At 40.4% G+C, this 20,050-nt stretch overlaps 1 protein-coding gene across 1 annotated transcript; it reads left to right on the plus strand.

Annotated features, from left to right (window-relative positions):
* Nucleotides 1–741: 741 nt before the first annotated feature.
* Nucleotides 742–19,169, plus strand: ATAD1 (ATPase family AAA domain containing 1). Its single transcript, XM_062637902.1, has 10 exons — nt 742–869; nt 3,006–3,181; nt 4,737–4,835; nt 5,116–5,236; nt 6,805–7,005; nt 8,170–8,276; nt 11,522–11,611; nt 14,038–14,088; nt 17,025–17,161; nt 17,688–19,169. The coding sequence occupies exons 2-10, from the start codon at nt 3,020–3,022 to the stop codon at nt 17,806–17,808; spliced, it is 1,089 nt and encodes a 362-aa protein (XP_062493886.1). The 5' UTR covers nt 742–869; nt 3,006–3,019; the 3' UTR covers nt 17,809–19,169.
* The last annotated feature ends 881 nt before the right edge of the window (nt 19,170–20,050 follow it).

Here is a 20,050-nt window from a genome sequence, read left to right on the forward strand (position 1 = left end):
TAGACTCCCTGCTGAGTGAAAGATCTGCATTTGTGTACAAGGGATGACGTTTAAAAATGACCCGTAATAAAATTACTGTTGTAAAAAAAAGCTAACTGCTCTTGACAAAGAAATTATGATCCCCACTGAGCAGGCCGAATTTTGTTAGGAAGCCTCTGGACAATGTATGAATTACAGGTAAGAATAAAACTTGGTGATAAAGCTTGACCCCGGGGCAAAGCTAGGTCTGAAAGGCATTCAAACAAGAGCTGAAGGGTTGAAGACAAGTTGCTAAAACCTTGGATTAATTATAGTTATTACAGAGATCTCCTTATTTTGACCTTTTCCTAGACATTTTTCTGTTCCTATATAGAGAGAGTGAAATTACTGTTTTCATTAAAAGTTGAAATAGGGAAACTATCCCCTCATATCTCTTAGTGTGGTGAAATAAGATTAATTCTTAGATTTTGATGATTTCATTCTGGCAGATCCCTGTAGCATCCCAAATCTGCCAAGTAATGCATTTTCCAAACTTGAGCTATTATTCTACGTCGCCGCTTCTGCGAGGAGCGTGGTTATCAGGAGGCAGGTGACGGGGCATGCTTGAACCCCTGCAGGGCCAGGCCCTCTGCCGGCGGAGAGCGGCCTGGAGAGCCGGGGGCTGAGCTGAACTAGGCTGGGCAAGGCCGGGCTGGGCTGGGCTATGCTATGCTATGTCGGCGGGCGGAACCTTCGTGCGGGGCGGCGGGAGTCGACCGGAGGGGAGAAGCGAGGGACGCGCCGCCGCTGAGGCAGGCCCCGTGCTGTTACCGCCGTTGCCTTCGTCCGTCCGTGCGGCTGCCGCCGCGCCACGACCCGCTGGCTGCGTGTCTGAGAGGCCAGCCCGAGGGGTGAGTGACCCAGCGGGAGAGCGACCCGCCGCCGCTTCCCGCCGCCGTGCCGGCATCTGTCGGGCGGCGGGAAGGTCACAGGCGGCAGGTCTGGCCCGGCTCTCCACCGGTGCCGCCTTCGCCTCTCCGCGCCACGCCGCATGGCAGGGCCCCGGACGGCCGCCACCGCGTCCTCGGCAGGGCTTGAGACTTCTCGAGGCCTGCTTCTGCTCTCGCTCAGGCCCACCGGACGGGCCGGGAGGCCAGGCGGGGCGGCGCTGCCCCGTCCGTCCTGTCAGCTTCGGCCCCGGCGGTGAGGCGGTCGGTCTTGGTGGCCTGGCCGGGAACCGGCCCCTTTCCTGAGCTGCTCCGCCGGTCGGTGTGCTGCGTGGCGGTAAAGCCGAGCCCTGGAAAGGGAAGCGGTCGCCCTCGCCTGAGGGCCTGGGGGAGAAGCAGGGGTTTCCTACAAGGGACTGAAGTTTTCCCCTCGCCGTGTTGTGGGAGCAGAACAGAAACCAGCAGCGCTTCCCCTTTTGGTTTCTTTTTTTTGTATTTGAAACGTTGGCATGCAGATAGCGAGCTAAAGGAAAAGGCGGTGGCAGCCTTACGGACCTAGAGTTTGATGTGCAATTAACTGACCTTCTCGTTATCCCAGCAATTTGTGTAGAAAGTAAATGCTGAAATTCATGCGGGATAAGCAGAACTTCGTTTATGCTGAAATTTCCCTCCTGTTAAAGCTTTCTCTTACAAGGTGTATTCAGGGCAAGGATTGCATAAGAAGTGGGTTGTTTTATCTTTGGGCTTGGGGCTTTTTTGTTTGTTTTTTTTTTCTCGTTCATTGAATATATATAGCCCTTTTATTTTAGTAAATCAGACTTAAGAGAACATGCAGAATATGCTAGTTCAGTATTGCTTGCTTAGATGCCTAAGCAGGCAAATTTTATTTGATTTCCAAGCAAGTATGCACAGCAACAGTCTTGATTTTTTTTTCAGTCTCCTAACAGAGAATGAATAGTTTAAAAAAATGAAACTGTTTTTTAGTGATCTGCACTGGAATATTTTTGTCTTTGTGTTGCAATGCTTCTCCCGTCTGCCCAGTCCTTGTAAACTGAATCTATGGTATGGCATTGCCTTGAGTTGAATACAGGGTCGACATAAAGCAACCGCTAGCCAAGTGAGGGGAATTCAAGGATATCTTGGCTGTAGGTAGTCTAGCTTTTCCCTGGCTGACAGCTTAGTTTGGAGATGAGCCAAGGAGCATTAGAAGCTGCCAGAGGAGTTGCCGCTGATTTTGCCCTTGCAGCAGGAAAATAGGGCGGTGAACAAGGGGAGCTTTGGGGATTCTCAAGTGGAAGCCCCACCAGCTGAGGAGAGAGTGGATTGAGGAGAGAGGACCTCAATTTTATAAGTAATTTTTCAGTGTTTCAGGAAGAGTTTTTTTCCTCTTTACAGCATGCTTCTGTAACTTGAAGGTGCTATACTTTCTGGGTTTGTCTCTTACAGCAGCCAGCCTTTTTCCTTGGTAGCTGTGTGCCACATCCAACATTTTCAGTTTTCCAGGAGTATTAACAACTCAAAATATATTCTGCTAGGTGCAGCAGACTTCAGCTCTTAACCTTATTTTATTTAAATACAAGTTGTTGGTCACTTCTTAATCTGGCCATTGGGTGCCTTTCCTTTAAACTTCTTAGGGGAAAGAACTCCCTGTTTAAATAATGCAGTTATCTTTGTCTCCATGACTTAGCATTCTTGGGTCAATAACAGTCACAAAATGTCAGTCTTAATGGGAATGTAAACTTGGCACTGATATAATCTTTATTAGTTTATCAGGGTTTTGTAAAGCTGAAAGAAAAGCAGATTTCTTGAAGAAAGAGTGTAAAAAGAACCTTTTTGCGTACAGTCAGTCGGGAAGTAAGGCCTCAGATTGTTGCTGCCTCTGAATTCTTCTCTGCTTACTGAAACTGGAAATGAAACCATCATTATACTCAGAACTCTGTGCTTTAGTCTTAAGCAGTTTTGTATGTTGGGATGGTGCTACTGTTAAGATACTTCATTATAACTATGCCCACTCCGTGTGTGGGGGAAAGTTTTTATAGAATGGTGTTTAGCTTTAAATTTTCTTTCTTTCTGTCCCTCCCTGCACTTTTTTACATTTAGTGTTGAGAAGCAAAATGGTCCATGCTGAAGCATTTTCACGTCCCCTGAGCCGGAATGAAGTGGTTGGATTAATTTTTCGTTTAACCATTTTTGGTGCTGTAACGTATTTTACCATTAAGTGGATGGTTGATGCCATTGATCCAACCAGAAAGCAAAAAGTAGAAGCTCAGAAACAGGTAGGATTTTATTCATAAATATTTCTGTGAAATGTTGTCTTGTTCATAACCATTCATACAGAGAAATGTGCAAACTGAAATAACTAGCAAAATAATCAAAGTCTGGAATTATCCTAGTAAACCTCAGCACCTAGGCTGTAGTGTTTTCAGTACTTACATTTCATGACAAATTTTCTAACTTGAGATGGTGGAAAAACTGTTGAACTGGAGTATGATGTTGTCTCTTAATTATCTGCAAGTGTGTGGTCCCAGAGTTGTTTCTGCTTCTGGCAACTTTGCTAAGCAGCAGTTGAGTTAAATAATGCTCTCATCAGTCTTGGTTGCTTTTTAAAACCTTGAGCAGAAATAACTTGGTTCTCTGCTGCTTTTTGGCAACTTAATGGCAAAGGCAAGGACTGTAGTTACTCATGACAAAGAGGAACACTGCTATCCAAATGCCTTTTTAAGTATAGCTTGCACTTTAGCCCTCTCCTTCTTCTCTGCCCCCACCTCCAGTAGCAGTCAAAATGCTCTGGAAAGGGAAGAAGTGAAAAGTCTAATTTCTTACATTGAGCTAGAATGATTTATGGGGTTTAATGCTCTGGAAAAAGATTTAGGTGCAGAGCCAAAAGTTAAATGTTTCGTTTGGAAAGTATTGAATGAAGTGTGGCAACTGGTTTTTGTTTTCTGGCTGACACAGATTTCATAGATTCAAGCAGCAGTTTTGAGCAACCTAATTCTGTTTAGGGTGTTTTTTTTCTTTTTTAATGAAAACATGAGTTAAAAAATTAGGCCTACTTCACAATCTGTGCTAGTGCCAGTTATTATATAAGAGGTTGCAAATATCCCAAAAGCATGTCAAGCTTAACCGCAACTTAGAGTATAAAGAGAAACTGAATTGTGAAAGCATGTTGACACAACAAATTACTTTTCCTTTAAAACTGGGAAAAAGAAATCATTGACTATATATTTAAAAAAAAAAAATACTGGCTTCTGTGAATTTTCTTTTTCTTAAAAACCCACTAATCTCTCCCTGATACAATGCCATGGAGGTTGGGGGCCATGCTTTTCATAATAACATGTGTATCTTCCATTAAAATGTGTGTGTGTTATTTGCAGAGTTCTGAATGAAGATACACATGTGAAAGAACTCCAGAGTTCTATTTAATAAGAAGTTTCAAGCTTTTCTTCTGAATCCCTTACAAAGTTTGTAAAGGCTATGGGGATTTTTTTAAGTGTAACATGCCTGGGTCAGCTTTGGAAACTCCTGGAGTGAGAGATTATGGAAATTATTTTGTACTAAGGTTACCTGTGTTCTGAACAGCAAACTCCATGTCTTAATGTTTATTTTAGTTGCTTTTCAGGCTTGGAAGTGGGAGGGCTGGTGTGACACTTATTTGATGAGAACTGAGACTTATGACTTAGTTTCACTCAAGTGACAAGGCAATATAAAATAGCAGAACCTTCTGCTTCTGAAAGATTTAACCTCTTTTTAGATGTGACTTCCAGAAAAGCTTTTCAGACTTCAAATAGCAGCTCAATTTCTTTCTCTTTCTTGGTTTTTTATTTCCCCCAGGCTGAAAAACTAATGAAGCAAATTGGAGTGAAAAATGTCAAGCTTAGTGAATACGAAATGAGTATTGCTGCACATCTCGTAGACCCACTTAGCATGCATGTAAGAAATTGTTTTTGCCGTTACTCTGCTGAGCACACTTCAGTCAGGGAAGACACTGATTCTGACTTTGGATTACATGATTTGTCACATATGTATTTTTGGAAATGCACAGAAAATTTCTCTAATTTAGAATTAAAATTGCATGATTAAGAACAGAAGGGTTTTTAATCACTTGTCTTTTTTATTTCTGAGGCCTTGTACTACTTTTAAGCTTGTGGGTTGTTTTTTTTTTTGTTGGCAGGGACTATGATGACCATTTCTAAAACTTTTTCTGTATTAGGTAACCTGGAGTGACATTGCTGGCTTAGATGATGTTATTACAGATTTGAAAGACACTGTTATTTTGCCCATCAAGAAGAAATATTTGTTTGAGAATTCCAGGCTCTTACAGCCACCAAAAGGTAGGAAAGAAATGCTATGGATCTGTATGTTGGTGTTTTTGGTGTTGTAAAAAAAAAAAAAAAAAAAAAAGTTAATCGAGAAAGGTGGGAGGAAGTGGGTTGCCAGTCCAAAGTGCAATCATTATGACTGATGCCAAGGGAAAACACACAAGTTCTTCCTCTTCTCTTGCCATGAAATCAAGTTCTAGTGTGTAAGTTTCATTTTAATAATGAAGGGATGATTGCTTTTCAGTTTTTTATGTTACTTTTTGGTGCACTAATCTATGTAGCCTGCATTTTCAACTGCCTAAATTATTGATATTTTTCTTATACCCCATCTTGTCCTTTTGGAGGTGAGCTATAACTCTGTACAGCTGTACACTTGGTTAATATTTCTGTGGTGTCATAAAGTCCTAAGTCACAAACATTAGACATCACTATAAGCTAATCTTGCAGACATCTCTCTCTTCTGGCCGTAGAAATTCCAGTCATTCAAAAAGACAGAGATCCCATTTTTATTCTGGATATGCCTTGATTTTTCTTTGGGGTTGAGTTGCACAGTATTGAGGTAGTAAGGAAACTGGTGGGTGACAAATTATCTTTCCAACAGTAAAATAGAAGTTGGATTCACTCTGCTGGAATGCTTACAGCCATATTTGCTCTATGTGACTGCAAACAAGCAGAATTTGAACATGAAATGTTGGACAAAATGGCAAAGTTTGTATTTACTGCTTTAATGCCTGGAATATTGTCTTCTGAAAATTTTCTGAAAACTATGAATTACTGCCTGTATCTATGACCATCATAGTTTTTTGTCCTAAGTGATGGAAAATGAAGCAGTTTTATAACTGGTTTAGTTTTTCCAGGCTACTTTCTGCTTATGTCACAAATTGAAACTGTCTGGAAAATTACTTTCATGTCATGATCTAATAAGCTGAAGGAAAAAATTAGTTTTTATTTATCTTTTTAAAGGAGACTTTCCGTACAGGGCAGGTTGCCCGGTTCTCTCAGTGGCTTGCCCTGTGTCTTAATGGGAAGTCATTGCTTCAGAGTAATCTGTAGTCATCAGTCACATAAACAGAAAAAAAAAAACCTAGTAATTCTCTGTGTTTCAGGCCTGTTAGGCTTAATTATTTTTTGTCTTTAAAATCGTTTTCTTTACAGCTATATTAGAAAAACACTACTGTGGATTCTTTCACTATGACAAGTTTAAAAAATACGAGATGTCATTTAATTGAGGGTAATCTGTTTTTCTCCCCTCCCTGCTCTGTGCTAAGTTTAGTAGCCAGGCTGAAGCTGGCTATAAGCAGTGGCTGTTAATGTGACCTTTACAGTCACAGTAATAAAACTGTCATCTTTCAGATAGGTAACTCCTTTCAGTTTCACCATATCTGTTTTTAGATATTCTTAACTTTAATTTTATAATACGAATGTCTTTAAATAACTGTATGTGATGGAACACTGCGTAACTTGGTTTCTTATCTTTTAACACTTGGATAAAATGCAAGCCTGGACACTATCAGGTCTGCCATACCAAAGCATGTTTTCTGTACAGTAACCAGAGAGCATTAATACTGTTGCTTTTTCAGGAGTACTTCTCTATGGCCCTCCTGGCTGTGGCAAAACACTGATCGCCAAAGCTACAGCAAAAGAAGCAGGTTGTCGATTTATTAATCTCCAGCCTTCAACACTGACAGACAAATGGTATGGAGAGTCTCAAAAACTGGCTGCTGCTGTCTTCTCCCTTGCTATAAAGCTTCAGCCATCCATCATTTTTATTGACGAAATAGGTAAAAATCTTTCTTTCTTCTGTAAGTAACTGTAGCAGAGTGACATTAAACTACGGGTTCAGGTTGATGAGCATATTGATCTACGGCCATCTTTTCCTTAAAGAGTAATAATGCAACAAGGTTTAATAATATAAAGGGTATTGTAAAGTAATGGTGGCAAATGAGGGAAAAACAACATATTTCTTCTTGTTAGTGGAGGAAAATTGCAAGTAGAACAAGTTGCTGCTTATTTTTGGTTGGGCTAAGGTGGCTGATGAGGAAAGCTTTTCATTTGTCAAGGGAACTACTTATTCAAGAAGCCCATCACCAAATACACTTCAACGCTTCTGTCATGAGGGCACATAATGGAAAATAAGATAGAGGTTTAGGAGAGCTCAGGAATAATAGTGTAATAAGGCTGAAGAAGTAGGAGGGGAAGTTCAGCTAGGAAGACATCAAAGCTGCCAGTTCAGTGCATTTGGACCTGTCACATGAGTGTTTAAGTCCATGTGAACTTAGTTAAAATTGCTTGTTGTTTTGTAGCACTGTCGCTTCTTAGAATAAGTTGTACAGTTTGCAGAAATAGAGCCTGATAAAGGTTTTACCCTTTCCATAGTTCAGGTTTATGGAAGGGCTATGTACTTAAGATGCTTTTTATATTTTTGTATAGGTGTGGAAAACTTGGTGTTTTTCTAGCTGTTGGGAATTATTTAGGCAACTATTAGCAGAATTAAAGCTCCGCATAACAAAGCGTGTAGCCTGCTTGACATCAGTCCTGCAGCTTGCTGTTCTCCCATGCTTTGGTGTCTTCTAGCTGGCCAGACTCTGCTTCCATCTCTGCATGAAGGTGGAAGTTACACTTTCATGAATTAAGGAAAAGGAAAATTTGGAAAACAAGCTTTGGGACAATCTCATATGATAGATAGGTACATACTTACGTAATGTAATTTAAAGATGTGCTTAAAAATGTGGTGAGATTCTGCTTTCCTATTTTTTATTGTAAGAAGTGTTTGTCATTTGTTGACAATGTTTATTAGAAATATTTACAAGATGGAGAATAGCACAAGTCTGCATGAGAAATGGAACAGTTTCTGTGGCAGGACTGAAAATCCTGCAGTAAGATTGAAAAAGCAGTTTCTATGGCAGGATTGAAAATAAACAGTTTTACCGAATCATTTAATACAGATTCCTTCTTGCGAAGTCGATCGAGTTCTGACCATGAAGCTACAGCTATGATGAAAGCTCAGTTCATGAGTCTGTGGGATGGACTGGACACAGATTATAACTGCCAAGTAAGTACAAAGGATAACAAGAAAAGTAATGAGATTCTTCCCTCTCGGACATTGTGCATTGAACCATTTGGGAAGAATAGCAGATTGCATGTAGTAATAATTGCCAAAAGAGTTTCTTTACCTGATAGTGTTAGTGATTACCAGTATATTATGGGAATGAGGTGAGTTATATTACTAGATCGTTTTTTTTATTTAGAAGACTGGTTTTGTAGGTATTTTGGTTTTAATTAAGAGGCGTTATTTTTGAAAGTGTCTTAAGTCTCAATAATATAAAACCTGTATGGTTTGAGCTGCCAAATTGGGACCCGCTAAAACTTTAAACTGTTATGAAGAACATTTTGTCAACAATATTTTCTTCAGGTGAAGTTAATCTTTGATTTCAGGAAAGGTATTGAAAGATCTGAGTATTCATCCGAGTTGCAGGTTTGTTTCCAAAACCAAACCATTAAAAGCATTAGACAAGCACTAGGCTCTGAAGGTAACCTGAAAGGGTAAAGAAGTTGAGCTTATCAAAAGACAAATTCTGTTAAATGGAGCTATGCTTCCATCTTCTTGTCCCTGTATGCTTCCTCCCATGATCTGAACAGAAGTATTGTGCTTTGGAAAGGAAAAAAATCACAAAAGCTGTTGTTATTGATAAAACAAATAAACAAAAAACATTTATGAAATAAAATTACGTAAATGTTGCATAGATGAAAACTTGCTTGGTATGTTTCTGAACTGTCACCTGGAACAGTCTTTCTAAGGCCTTTAGAAAGGATATTTATTCTTCAGTTTTAAAATTTTCAGCCCTTGTAATCTGTTTCTTGGTGCATGGGTTCTGATGCTCTGACGTCCATTAGTTCTTTGTAAAATCTGCTTTTCCTTCTCTCTGAAGGCTGTACTAAAGATTCTTTTGAGTTGATTTAAAAAAAAAAAAATGATTAGAACACAGTGAACGTATATGCTAAGGAGCTTTCAAGTGAAGTGTTTGCTTACTAGTATTAAGAAGCCTATGGTATGAACACCTAACTGGAAGTTAGCATGATCTGGTTAGCACAGTGTTTGTATTATCTTTTCCCTCAATATACTGAGAACATTTTGGATCAGGTCACATTGTTCATTCTTTGCAGTAAGACTAATATGTGGTCTTACCATCTCTGAAGTTCAGCATGCAGAGCCTGAACAAGTCACTCTTGTCCTTTCACTTGTATGCCTCTGCAGGGTAGGGAGCCACCAAGTGAAATGCAGTACGAACAGTTGGCTGGTGACCCTGCAGGCATTGGCTCAGATTGATTTCTGGCGATTTTTTCAGCAGGATGTTTTGTTTCAATACCGTATTCCAGGCTCCTTACTGTGATGTCATTGCAATTCAGGAAGTGTTCTCTAAGTGATAGTTTTGACATTTGCATTGTCTCAGAGTTTGACAGCCAGCTTGCTGGGTTCTTTGGTTGATTACAAATGTTTACTTGGGAGCTTTGGGTTGCTTGTCTGATTCTTGCCAAACAAATTTCTTTTGAATAAGGATTAAATTTGGCATTTGGCATGGTAACAAATTTCCAAATGCTAGGACCAAATTGTAAGTAATTGTTGTCATGGATGTTACTTTGTTCCTCCGTTGATTTCACCTGAAAAGTGTGTTCAGCTTTGGACTAAACCTGCCTAGGATATTCTAGAATCATAAAATACTAGGTTGGAAGGGACCACAAAGATCATCCAGTCCAACCTTTTCTATCTAGACTAAATGACCCAGGAACCTCTCCAGCTGAATTTTCAAAGTGTCAAACATTGAGGAGTCCACCACTTCTGTAGGGAAATAATTTCAGTGGCTGGTTGTTCTCATTGCAAAAAATTTTCCTTGTGTCCAGTTGGAATCTCCTCAGGAGTTACCTGTACCCATTACCCCTTGTCTTTGCCTTGTGACTCCTTGTAAAAGGAGTCTCCATCTTCTTTGTAGCCAGTCTTTAAATACTGAAACATGGTGTTATGGTTGTATAAGGATACAGTCTCCAGTCTGACAGAAACTTGGGGCACAGTGCCTGGAAAACAGAGCTGTGCTGTTTGAAGGGACAGTTCATCTGGCAGCCCTGTACAGCCGCATTTCACATCTGCAGAAGCTGCATACAAAGCTGTTTTTGGGAAGGCTATTCAGCTGTGCTAGCACAGAGGGAGCAACACTTTGGGCCTTGATGCAGACCCCAGGGGAGCACAGTATAGGTGCTTCATACAGTGACACCTTTGTAAGAGGCAGCTCAGCCGTTAGCTGAGCTTGTGTATCGCATGCGAGCAAGCACAAAGCGCTTGCATGTGTAATGCTTTCTAGAAGATTCAGATTTCTGGAGCCCTGGCAAAAAGCCTTTTGGCTTTCTCTGTGTGTAGCAATTTGCCACTGTATAATTAAGCCTCTAGGTGGCAGGGTGACTCTGCTCCGGGACCCACCTTGGCCAGGGGCTGCTGGAGCTGCCAGGGCTGCCTGCCAAATAGTGGCCCTAGAGAAAAGAGGCACGTCAAGAAACTGTACTGATGGGAGATTAATTTCCCTGACATTTTTCACTTTTGTGACTGGGTATTTACATTGTACATAACTTAGAATAGCAAATGAAAAAACAAGGCTGATGTGAATAGGAAGTAAATTTGTTCTTAAACTAATAACTGGAATACAGTCAAGTAAATACTTTCTTTGTGTTGAACTTAGCTTGTACATATCTAATACGCTGCTGTTAATAGCATGTCATTGCATATAGGCTCTTACTCACTTCTGTGGCCTTTTCTTTCTTTTTAAAGCATTAAAAAAAACCCACAACATTTTAGTGCATGTGAAAGCTGCCAGGTTGGTTGTCCTGGTGAACTGATTGCCTCTCTTTTTTTCAGCACAGCACAAAAATGCCACATTTTTTAAACCTTATCAGAGCATCTCCTTTCAAGTTCCTTCCAGACCCACAGGAACTAGAGTCATTGCCAAGACTTACAAGCAGATGTTTTGGGTTATTGCTTAGAGTTTGAACTTTCAAATTGGTCTCGGAAGGATTCAGATTAATGTAAAAATCTCCACCCAGATGATACGCTGTGGTACCAATGTTCTCTCAAGCTGACTGTTTAATCCAGTTGCTGAAATCTGTACCAAGAAACCTTATGTAACTTCTTTAAATGTTGATGTTCTTGATAAAGTGTGGAAGAGTCACACGTTTGGTTTTGAAACTCCAGTATGGCAATGTTTTCAAAAGCTGGTTTCAGGCTGACTATTTTTTTCCTGTTGGTGTGTACAGGTAATAGTGATGGGAGCCACCAACCGTCCTCAGGATCTTGACTCTGCAATCATGAGAAGAATGCCGACCCGGTTTCACATCAACCAACCTGTAAGTCATGCCGTGTTTGCCTGAACAGTGTGCCTAGTGGCTGAGCTACAGGAAGAAGTCCTAGGTTTTGTTGTTGATCTTGGTGGTGGTGGGTTTTGTTTCTTTCCTTGGTGTTTTTTGTTCGGTATTTTTTTGTTGCTGGGGTTTTGGGGTTGGTTTTGTTTGCTTTTGTTTGGTTGGGGTTTTTTTCTCTTTCGAGGAAATACTGTATTCTTTTGATCTGGTTTTAGTTTTTTAGAAGCATATATATAACTTGTCTTTTTAAAGGTGAGGTTTCTCACAGAACTCTTGATTATTTAGGGGTTTTATCTGAAGCAATGCCATGTACTTTTAAGAGCTTCCCACCCATTTTCTTCATCTGTAAGAATGGAGTGGCTTAGGTGCTGCACTTGGGGAAGAGCTTAGTTTTAATTTGAAAAGCACAGAAGTGACTGCGCACAATTGTTTCTGGGGGTGAGTGGCACCCAGGCCAGATAGTGTCATGAAGGAGGAGGTACATGTTAACTCCTATTTATACCTTCTGGATATACAATACTTAGTTCTGGAGAAGAGAAAAGGAAACAAATTCCGCATATCAAAGTCTTCATCCCATGGAAGCCTTTCCAGTCAGGCAATCTGGAAAACTGGTTTAATTGTGCTTATGAATTATGCCAAATAGGTAGTGATTAAGTAAGCTATCAGTTAGGCCAGCCATCACAAGGTTACCCTTACTGTCAATTCTGCTATTGCCATCCTTTTCAAGGAATTTTAATCTCCTTCCAACACTTAGCAATATCACAAGACATTTTTGTATCAGTGTTATAAAAAGCTCAGTCATCTTTGTCGGTATTCCCTTCTGGCTACAGAAATAACCTTCATTATTCATTTTTTGGAGAAAGAGACAAAATTGGAGGAGTAAAACTCTTACTGATTGTGCAAGAAAGTAGTCATGTTGCCAATTCCATCTTGTTTGAACTGGCTTTCACTCCTTGTGGGCAGATACTTTCTGAAACAAAGCATTTATAGTCTTGTAACTCATTCTCTGTGGTGGCTGCTCATAGGGTTTCATATGCCTTACTCATCTTCAAGTTTTCCTTGAATTAGTAAAGGACAAGAATGTATGTTTTAGTACTGTGTCATGTCTTTCTGTCAAGCACTGTTGTTAGCAGGATGACTTATCTGCAGTTAACAGTGCTTCAGGATGCTACAGGGGTTGGCTCCCTCTCCCAGGATTAGAATTTAAACAGGAAGTATAATGTAGGGCACAGGCATGTAATTTTCTGTACCCCACTACAGCCATATTATGAACGTACTGTTTGTCTCTTGTTCTTGTCTATGGTAATTTGTGATGCAACTAAGATTGGTTACAACTGTTTTATTGAGGGCCAAGATAATTTATATGCTGTGAATTTGAAGTGTGCAAAAGTAGTATCGCTGCAGAGTAGCCTAAAGCCTTGCAGATCTTATAACTAAGGTTGAGATGAAAAGGCCCAGAACTACTCGTAAGAAGTTACCTGCAAGGCAGAGGGAAATAGAAGAAGTATTTTTTGAGGTAGAATATCAACTGTTCAGCTGCTAAAGTAGTTATGGTGTAGTTTTTTCCCCTTTTTTAACAATGTGAGTGAATTTAAGACAAGTGTGGTTTGGGGAAACACAAAACCCAGTCTCTTCGCTGCCTGTTGCTAGCAAGGATATACTTGGGACTTAGCTGTTTCTTTCAGTAACCTCATAACCTCATTACAGTATGTGTTTATATTGCTTAAATTTTCCCAAGCATTATCTGTATTTATTATTTTTATCAAAGTGGAACAGTTTGTCCTCTTCATTTGACTTAGCAAAGTATTGAAAGTGTTCACTAGGTCTAGAGAGTCATAGAATCATAGAACAGTTTCGGTTGGAAAGGACCTTCAAAGGTCATCCAGTCCAACCCCCCTGCAGTGGGTAGGGACATCTTCAGCTATATCAGGTTGCCCAGAACCACATCCAGCCTGGCCTTGAATGTCTCCAGGGATGGCACAGCTACCACCTCTCTGGGCAGCCTGTGCCAGTATTTTACCACCCTCATTGTAAATAATTTTTTCCTCACATTCAGCCTGAAAATGGAGTCTGCATTCCATTAAGGATGGTATGAAATCTTTTGGAGACAGCTGCTTTCACTTAGGGCAAAGTAAGACTAAATGTTAGTGCATTTTGCTTTCCCTGTAGTTAGCGTAAATGTACATGCTCAAACGTTTAGTTTCATGTGCTCCTGGAGTCAGAGTACCTTAGATCTCATTTTGCTGAGTGATTTGCCATTAGATAGGTTTCCTTAGTGTGTATTGCATCTCCTGTTTGAGAGATCAGCTTGTGTCACTGAACTGTGATGGAAAGCCCACATGGTGCAAAATTGACATGGATGTTACACGTTTATTTTTGTACTCTAGTAATGTTAGTCTCTTTTGTTTAAGGCTCTGAAACAACGAGAAGCAATCTTGAAGTTAATTTTAAAGAATGAAAATGTAAGTAGACTTCTTTTAAAGGTTAATTTGCTTTATTACTGTTGTCATGAGTGCAAGCTCTTTTGTTTTGTATTTGGCTATTTTGGGGTAAGTTAGATATTATCTACCAGAGTATTTCTGATTAGAACCTATGAATCTTTTGTGGTTTTAGGTGTGGTGTTAAATTAAAGCAGTAAGGTTGCCTACTGGTTTAAGCATTAGCCTCAGTCAGAGAAGCAGTCTTTGATTTGTGGTGATTAACCAGCTCTGACGAAGAAGACTTAATTTCTCTGTCTCCATTTTCATGTTACATAGCAAGATAATATGTTTATCTCTCAAAGATGCTGAAGGTGAATCATGTTTGGAAATCACTTTGATCAGTGAAAGAAATTTCAAGATGTCATGAGGCAGGGAGAAGAGATACTGAATATTTCTAACTATGTTTAACTATTGGCTAAAGTCAAGAAAGGAGGATTGATATTTTTTGACAGTGCTGCTTTTTTCACTTTGATCCATACTTCATATTTCCTTTAGAGGAAAACTACTATGGTTGTTGTTACTAATATTGTATGGTGTTCATGTTGCCATCTATATTCCAAGATGAGAGGAAGGGGTAGGTGTGAGCGCATCTGGTGGTGTCTGTTGGCAGGATATGGGACCTGCGTTACTGGAGGTTACCGCTGAATTTAGTCTGCAGCAGTAGCTGTCTTGAAGTTAATGTTGCAAAGTGTCTCTTGGCTGAGCTATATCCTAATAAATATCATTTGTTAGTAAAACCAACTTACATTTTTTGAGAAGCCTAAAAATTACAGCGCATCATTGCAGATGGCTGAGATACTGCTGGAGAGGTTATTTTGCAAGTAGTCATTTTGGATTGTTTGTATAGGATTAGAATGTGGTGGGGTTTTGTGCAAAATACTAGACATAGATGTGAAAACAGAAGAACAGAACTGCTACGAAATGCTAAAGGAATTGTGGAGGAAGAGCTGACCTATTTGCAGAAAATCGCAAACAAACTAAAGAGTCCCTTGCAAACGGTGATTTCAGACTCAAATTTCTATTCAAGAACCGTTAGGGAGGTATGCCAAATAGTAGACCATTATACAGGCTCCCTGACTACCTGCAGCCACCCAGCCCTCACACACAAGAGGACTCTGTGGCTCCTTTGCCTTGGCAGCTGGGCCTGGGAGCTGAGCACCTTGGCCTTAAGGCCTTCAACAAAACCCTAAATTGGTTCCTGAATATGGACCTGAAAGAATGCAAGGTATGTCAAGCACCTGGCAGTGAATTACAGCCACACAAATACATTTTTCAGGGGAGGGAAAAAAAAAACCATCGGCCTATATTGGTTATCCCATATGAGGAAGAATTGGATCTCTCAAGCCCAGCTTATTTTAAATGAGGATGACAAACTTCCTTGCAGTCCTTCACATGACAGTTGTAGTCATGCCCTCCATTTTCCTTGACTGTCTTAAAGTCCTGTTTCTTCTTTCTCTCTCAAAGGGAAACACTTGTTAATGCCTGCTACACAACATGCCCATTTTCTATTTATTCTTAGCCAGCTGTGCTGTTCCATTCAATTCTTGAGGGCCTTCAGCCCCACACTGAGCAAATACATTGCAAATCTGCAGCTAACTGTTACTGGCTTAAGTATTTGTGTGCAGTATCATGCTTTAAAGCAAAGCACTTCAAGACAGCTGGGCCATAGTGTCCATAGGAGGCACGTTGGTGTAAGCCAGCTATTGCTTTTACCTTTATTTCCATGCCTGGGGAGCCAGATGTCTCACTCAAGGCCCAAACCAAAGCACTGCATGCTGAGTCCTAGGTCAGGGAGCTGGGTTCAAGTACAAGCTCAGGATCTGAGCCAAGAGGACAGTATCACTGTAACCCTTGTTCTTTAAGAAAAGCAGGAGGAGCGGTGGAGAATTGGAAGGGTGCTCAGTGAATGTTAGCATGTTCTTGGGTTATCCTGGGGAGTGCAGGGGTTGAAGGGGTAGCTGGAGGTAGCAAAGATTATACCTGGGGCTTTGCCTTCATCACCACTGAATAGTTTCGCTCTTAGAAGAAGGCATCCCATAATTTCAGCCTTTTACTAGACCGGTTTGGCTTTAATTGTTTGAAAAGGAAATACTGATGCATTGGAAAATGTGCTGGAAGAGGCTGTTATTGAAGATTCTGTAAACAGACTGAATAAATATAGGGTCTTGGCTTAAAAGAGATTGGTCTGATCCAGTGCATGGGGTTAGACACATTATTTTGCCTCCAGTTTCCCCATTTCGTGGTTGTATAAAGTAGCAGTTGTTCAGTAAGTCAGCAGACAACTGAATTGCTGAGATAGTGAACAGCTGCTTTTGAAGTTCTTTTTCTGCACTAAAAGGTGGCAGCAAGAAAACATAAATGGGACAGGAACTTTGTCCAGCCTTCTTGTATTACTGGTCAAAAGATGTGCGTATGAAAACAAACTGTAGTCTTTCAAATAATGTAAAAAATGGGCTGGGGCTGTGAAAGGAGACCCATTGGATAGTGTTCATTGCCTATAGATACAAGGATGTGTGCCTGGTCTGATTGAGCCCTTTACCAAAAAAGGGAGTGTTATTGCAGGAAACTGGAAACTGGCGTGGGCATTTGTGAAAATGGGTCATTATTCCTGTGATCCAGTTTTTGCCATCTAGTGGGCTTCCAAAACAATACAAGAGCTTTGTCAGTAACAGAATATACCATTATGATGCTTCACTTTCAGTTGCCTGTTTTTGTTAATCAATCAGCTGCAGAGTTTCATGAGATGAAGCATCAGTTTCATTTAGTGAAATGAACTACTTGGAGGATTCAGAGCAGAAGTTAACAAAATAATTTTCTTTTAGCTGTCAAAGTCAAGACTGGAGGTGACTTTCTTGTCCTTGGAACAACGTAAATGACTTCAGAGTTTTCATGCTCTGACCTTCTGTTTTTTTTGACAGGTGGACAGGCATGTAGATCTTCTGGAAGTTGCTAAAGAGACCGATGGCTTCTCCGGAAGTGATCTGAAAGAAATGTGCCGGGATGCAGCACTCCTCTGTGTCAGGGAATATGTTAATTCTGCCTGTGAAGAAGAGACGTATGTGTCTTTTTTTCTGCCTGTTATGGTAGCCTGGCAGCAGCTATGAATGCTCTTGTCCAATTATCAGTTTGTATTTTCTGGTTTGAATTGCAAATTTAGAGAGGTTTGAAAAACTTGGCTATGATTCACAGAAAGCAGGAGGTTCTCTCTTGCTTGACAGATTGCCACTATACAGCAAAAAAAAAACCCACCCCAAGTAAGTAACCTTTATTCATTTTGACAATGAAAATAAGAGTGTTTGCCCTGAAGTGTCAAGCCTGAGGTAGCATGAACCAGCAAGTGATACTATTGTGCTATATTACCAGGCTTAAATGCTGGTAATGCTCTTGCATGTGCATAACTCCACATAATTGTCTCCCATACCTGGAGGTAATACATGCATGGACAGGGGCATGTTTTCAGTGTAATACTGGCTCCATGTCAGAGCTGCCATTTTCAGTGATTACTTCTCATTGTTTGAATAGCTGTTACATAGCACCTGAATCATTATCTTGCTTTTTTGCTTTCTCTCTTTCTTTTAAAGCCATGATGAAGATGAAATCCGGCCTGTGCAGCAGCAGGATCTCCACAGGGCAATTGAGAAGATGAGAAAATCCAAGGATGCCACACTGCAGAATGTTTTAATGCACGTTAGTTTAGATTAAGACAAAAGAGCGTGTTTGCGGTTTCTGATATGATTTAGGTTGACTTCTGTAATTGGTTAGCAAAAATAATGTCAGGGGGTGGGAGCAGGGATGTTCCTTGAATAAGGGAGTTCTGTTTCTGGAATTGTTTTTATACAACAAATTCTAAGTTATTGAAATTTTGTCATGCACAACTAGAAGTGTAACAATATATCATAAGTGGAACAATTATAGTCCAGACCAAGAGCAACTTGCCCGTGTCTTGTCCCATAATTGATACACTGTATAGCCTTAAAGCAGGTTCTGATGTGGTGCATGGGTTTGGCAGGTCACCAGCATGGAGGGCAAACAATCTATTACCAGTTTGTGTATATATGTACGAGCGTGTGTGTATGTATTAAATGTATATATCCACACCTTTTTTTTTATACAGACATAATCTGTAGATAACTTGAGTATGGGAGATCTTTTCTACTTACTGAATCAAATCGAATCAGAAGATGTATAGATTAAAGATTTGTCGATACTCAGTGCACATTTACTTCTTCCTTTTAGCAGCAAGTATGAAGATAGGAATTCTGCTTCTAGAATAACTTGCAGGCAAAATCTGAAATGTTACTGATTTTCCTTGCACATGACCACTTGAAATCTGGTGCCATTCAGTAAAGATAGTAAACTTCTGTAAAAATGTTTGAATACTTTTCATTTTATATGAATTCTGCTTTCTGAGGCTTTTTAAATGAATGCTGGTTTTATTTTTCCCTTGATGTGAGTAATTAGAGTAGAATCTTAACTGGTCTTTCATAAAGTCCGAGATATTATAAGCTCTCTGAAACTGTGGCTTTCTGATCTATTATGCATTGTAACGAGGACTTGCTGCTATTTTAATCTCCTCTGGAAGCCCCGCTGCTGCGCTGTGGCATTGTACCATGAAGTGTCATACATGTAGCTCTGAGGCATGGGGGGACATTTTGTGGTGTTTTGCTCTGTCACATGCTCTGATTCACAAAACTCAAGAGAATGGGTTTTAGGTTTATAAATGTGATTTAGCAATGTTCTGCTGTACTTGCTGGTAACAGTTTTAGTAAATTCATGTAATGTTATGTAGTGATAAAGGCAAAGAGCTGGAAATGTAAGTGGCAAAAGTGTTTTGCTACAGTTATTGTCACTAGGTTTTCAGTAACTTGATTTTTCTTCTAATATGATGAATTGTGCACTAATTCAACACAGATATATAATCAGAATTGTTCAAACCCCCAGGCTAGCAGCAGAGCTCTGCTAGCTGTTTGAGGGAAGGTAAGCATCGAAAGCATGGTAAGGACGTAACGAAAAACGCACTGCAAAGTAAAATAAAAACAGCTGGAGCCAGCCATGGTGCAGTATCAGGTGCTGATGACAATTTACATTAAGCACAGCTTTCTCACTGTGTCCTTTTCTCTGGCACACTGGTTGTGTAAGGCACCAGGTGCAGTAGGTCCCAGTGTGACCCAATTTAGTCTCGTTGGGTACAGAACATGGTGGGGTTAAAAATAATTTGGTAATTGCTTTGGTTTTTTTTTTATATGGGGAGAGAAGTCTTTGGTAAATGCATATTGCTTTAATACAAGGACGTAGGAAACTGGGCACACAGAAATACTGGGCTATGGAAATCTAAGAGATGTGAGCTATGGAATGCTAATCCCACAACTCAGTTAGTGACAGGGTATAAGGCAGTGATGTGAGCCAGTGCTAGCTCTGTGAGAGACCGAGTTCAAGAACCAGCCTTAAAATTAAATGGGCAAATAGTGTTACTGGAAGCTGGTTTCTCAAAAGGTTTAAATTATGCATGTGTCAGATGAAGTTCTCCAGCTATTCAGTCTGTTCTCAGTGCCTGCTCTGGCTCTGGACTACCCCCAGCCCTCTCAGTAGTTGTTAACACCTGAGAAATTCCAAGCTGGTGCAATAATGTAATTGGTCCTGTGCCTCCTTCCTTTGTTCGGGGTGCTCCTACTTGGTAAGCACCTAGTGCAGGCAGCTAGAAAATGCTGTCTTAATTGGTTTTAATTGAGTGTAAAGTGTGTCCTCAAGGGAGTTTAAATGTCAAACAGTGCACAAACCCATGACTGTTTGCAGGTGCTGAGGGCATCCTCTCTCACCAGCTGAGCTTTCATCTCCTTTTGCATGTTTCTCCAAAAACCTGGCTGTTCACATGCTGGCTGGATCTTGCCTTTGCTTTGTGCCTGTAATGCATTGTCACAGGCTGAAGGGGATGGTCTGAAGAGTC

The sequence above is a fragment of the Pezoporus occidentalis genome, unplaced genomic scaffold (assembly GCF_034315485.1).
Source record: "Pezoporus occidentalis ecotype Australia unplaced genomic scaffold, CSIRO_AGI_Poc_V1 ctg54, whole genome shotgun sequence".
NCBI lineage: Eukaryota > Metazoa > Chordata > Aves > Psittaciformes > Psittacidae > Pezoporus > Pezoporus occidentalis.

Coding starts and splice junctions, on each gene's coding strand:
- ATAD1 (XM_062637902.1), top strand. CDS start 3,020: ATGGTCCATGCTGAAGCATTTTCACGTCCCCTGAGCCGGAATGAAGTG. Junction 4,836..5,115: donor TAGACCCACTTAGCATGCAT/GTAAGAAATTGT, acceptor TTTCTGTATTAG/GTAACCTGGAGTGACATTGC. Junction 5,237..6,804: donor GCTCTTACAGCCACCAAAAG/GTAGGAAAGAAA, acceptor TTGCTTTTTCAG/GAGTACTTCTCTATGGCCCT.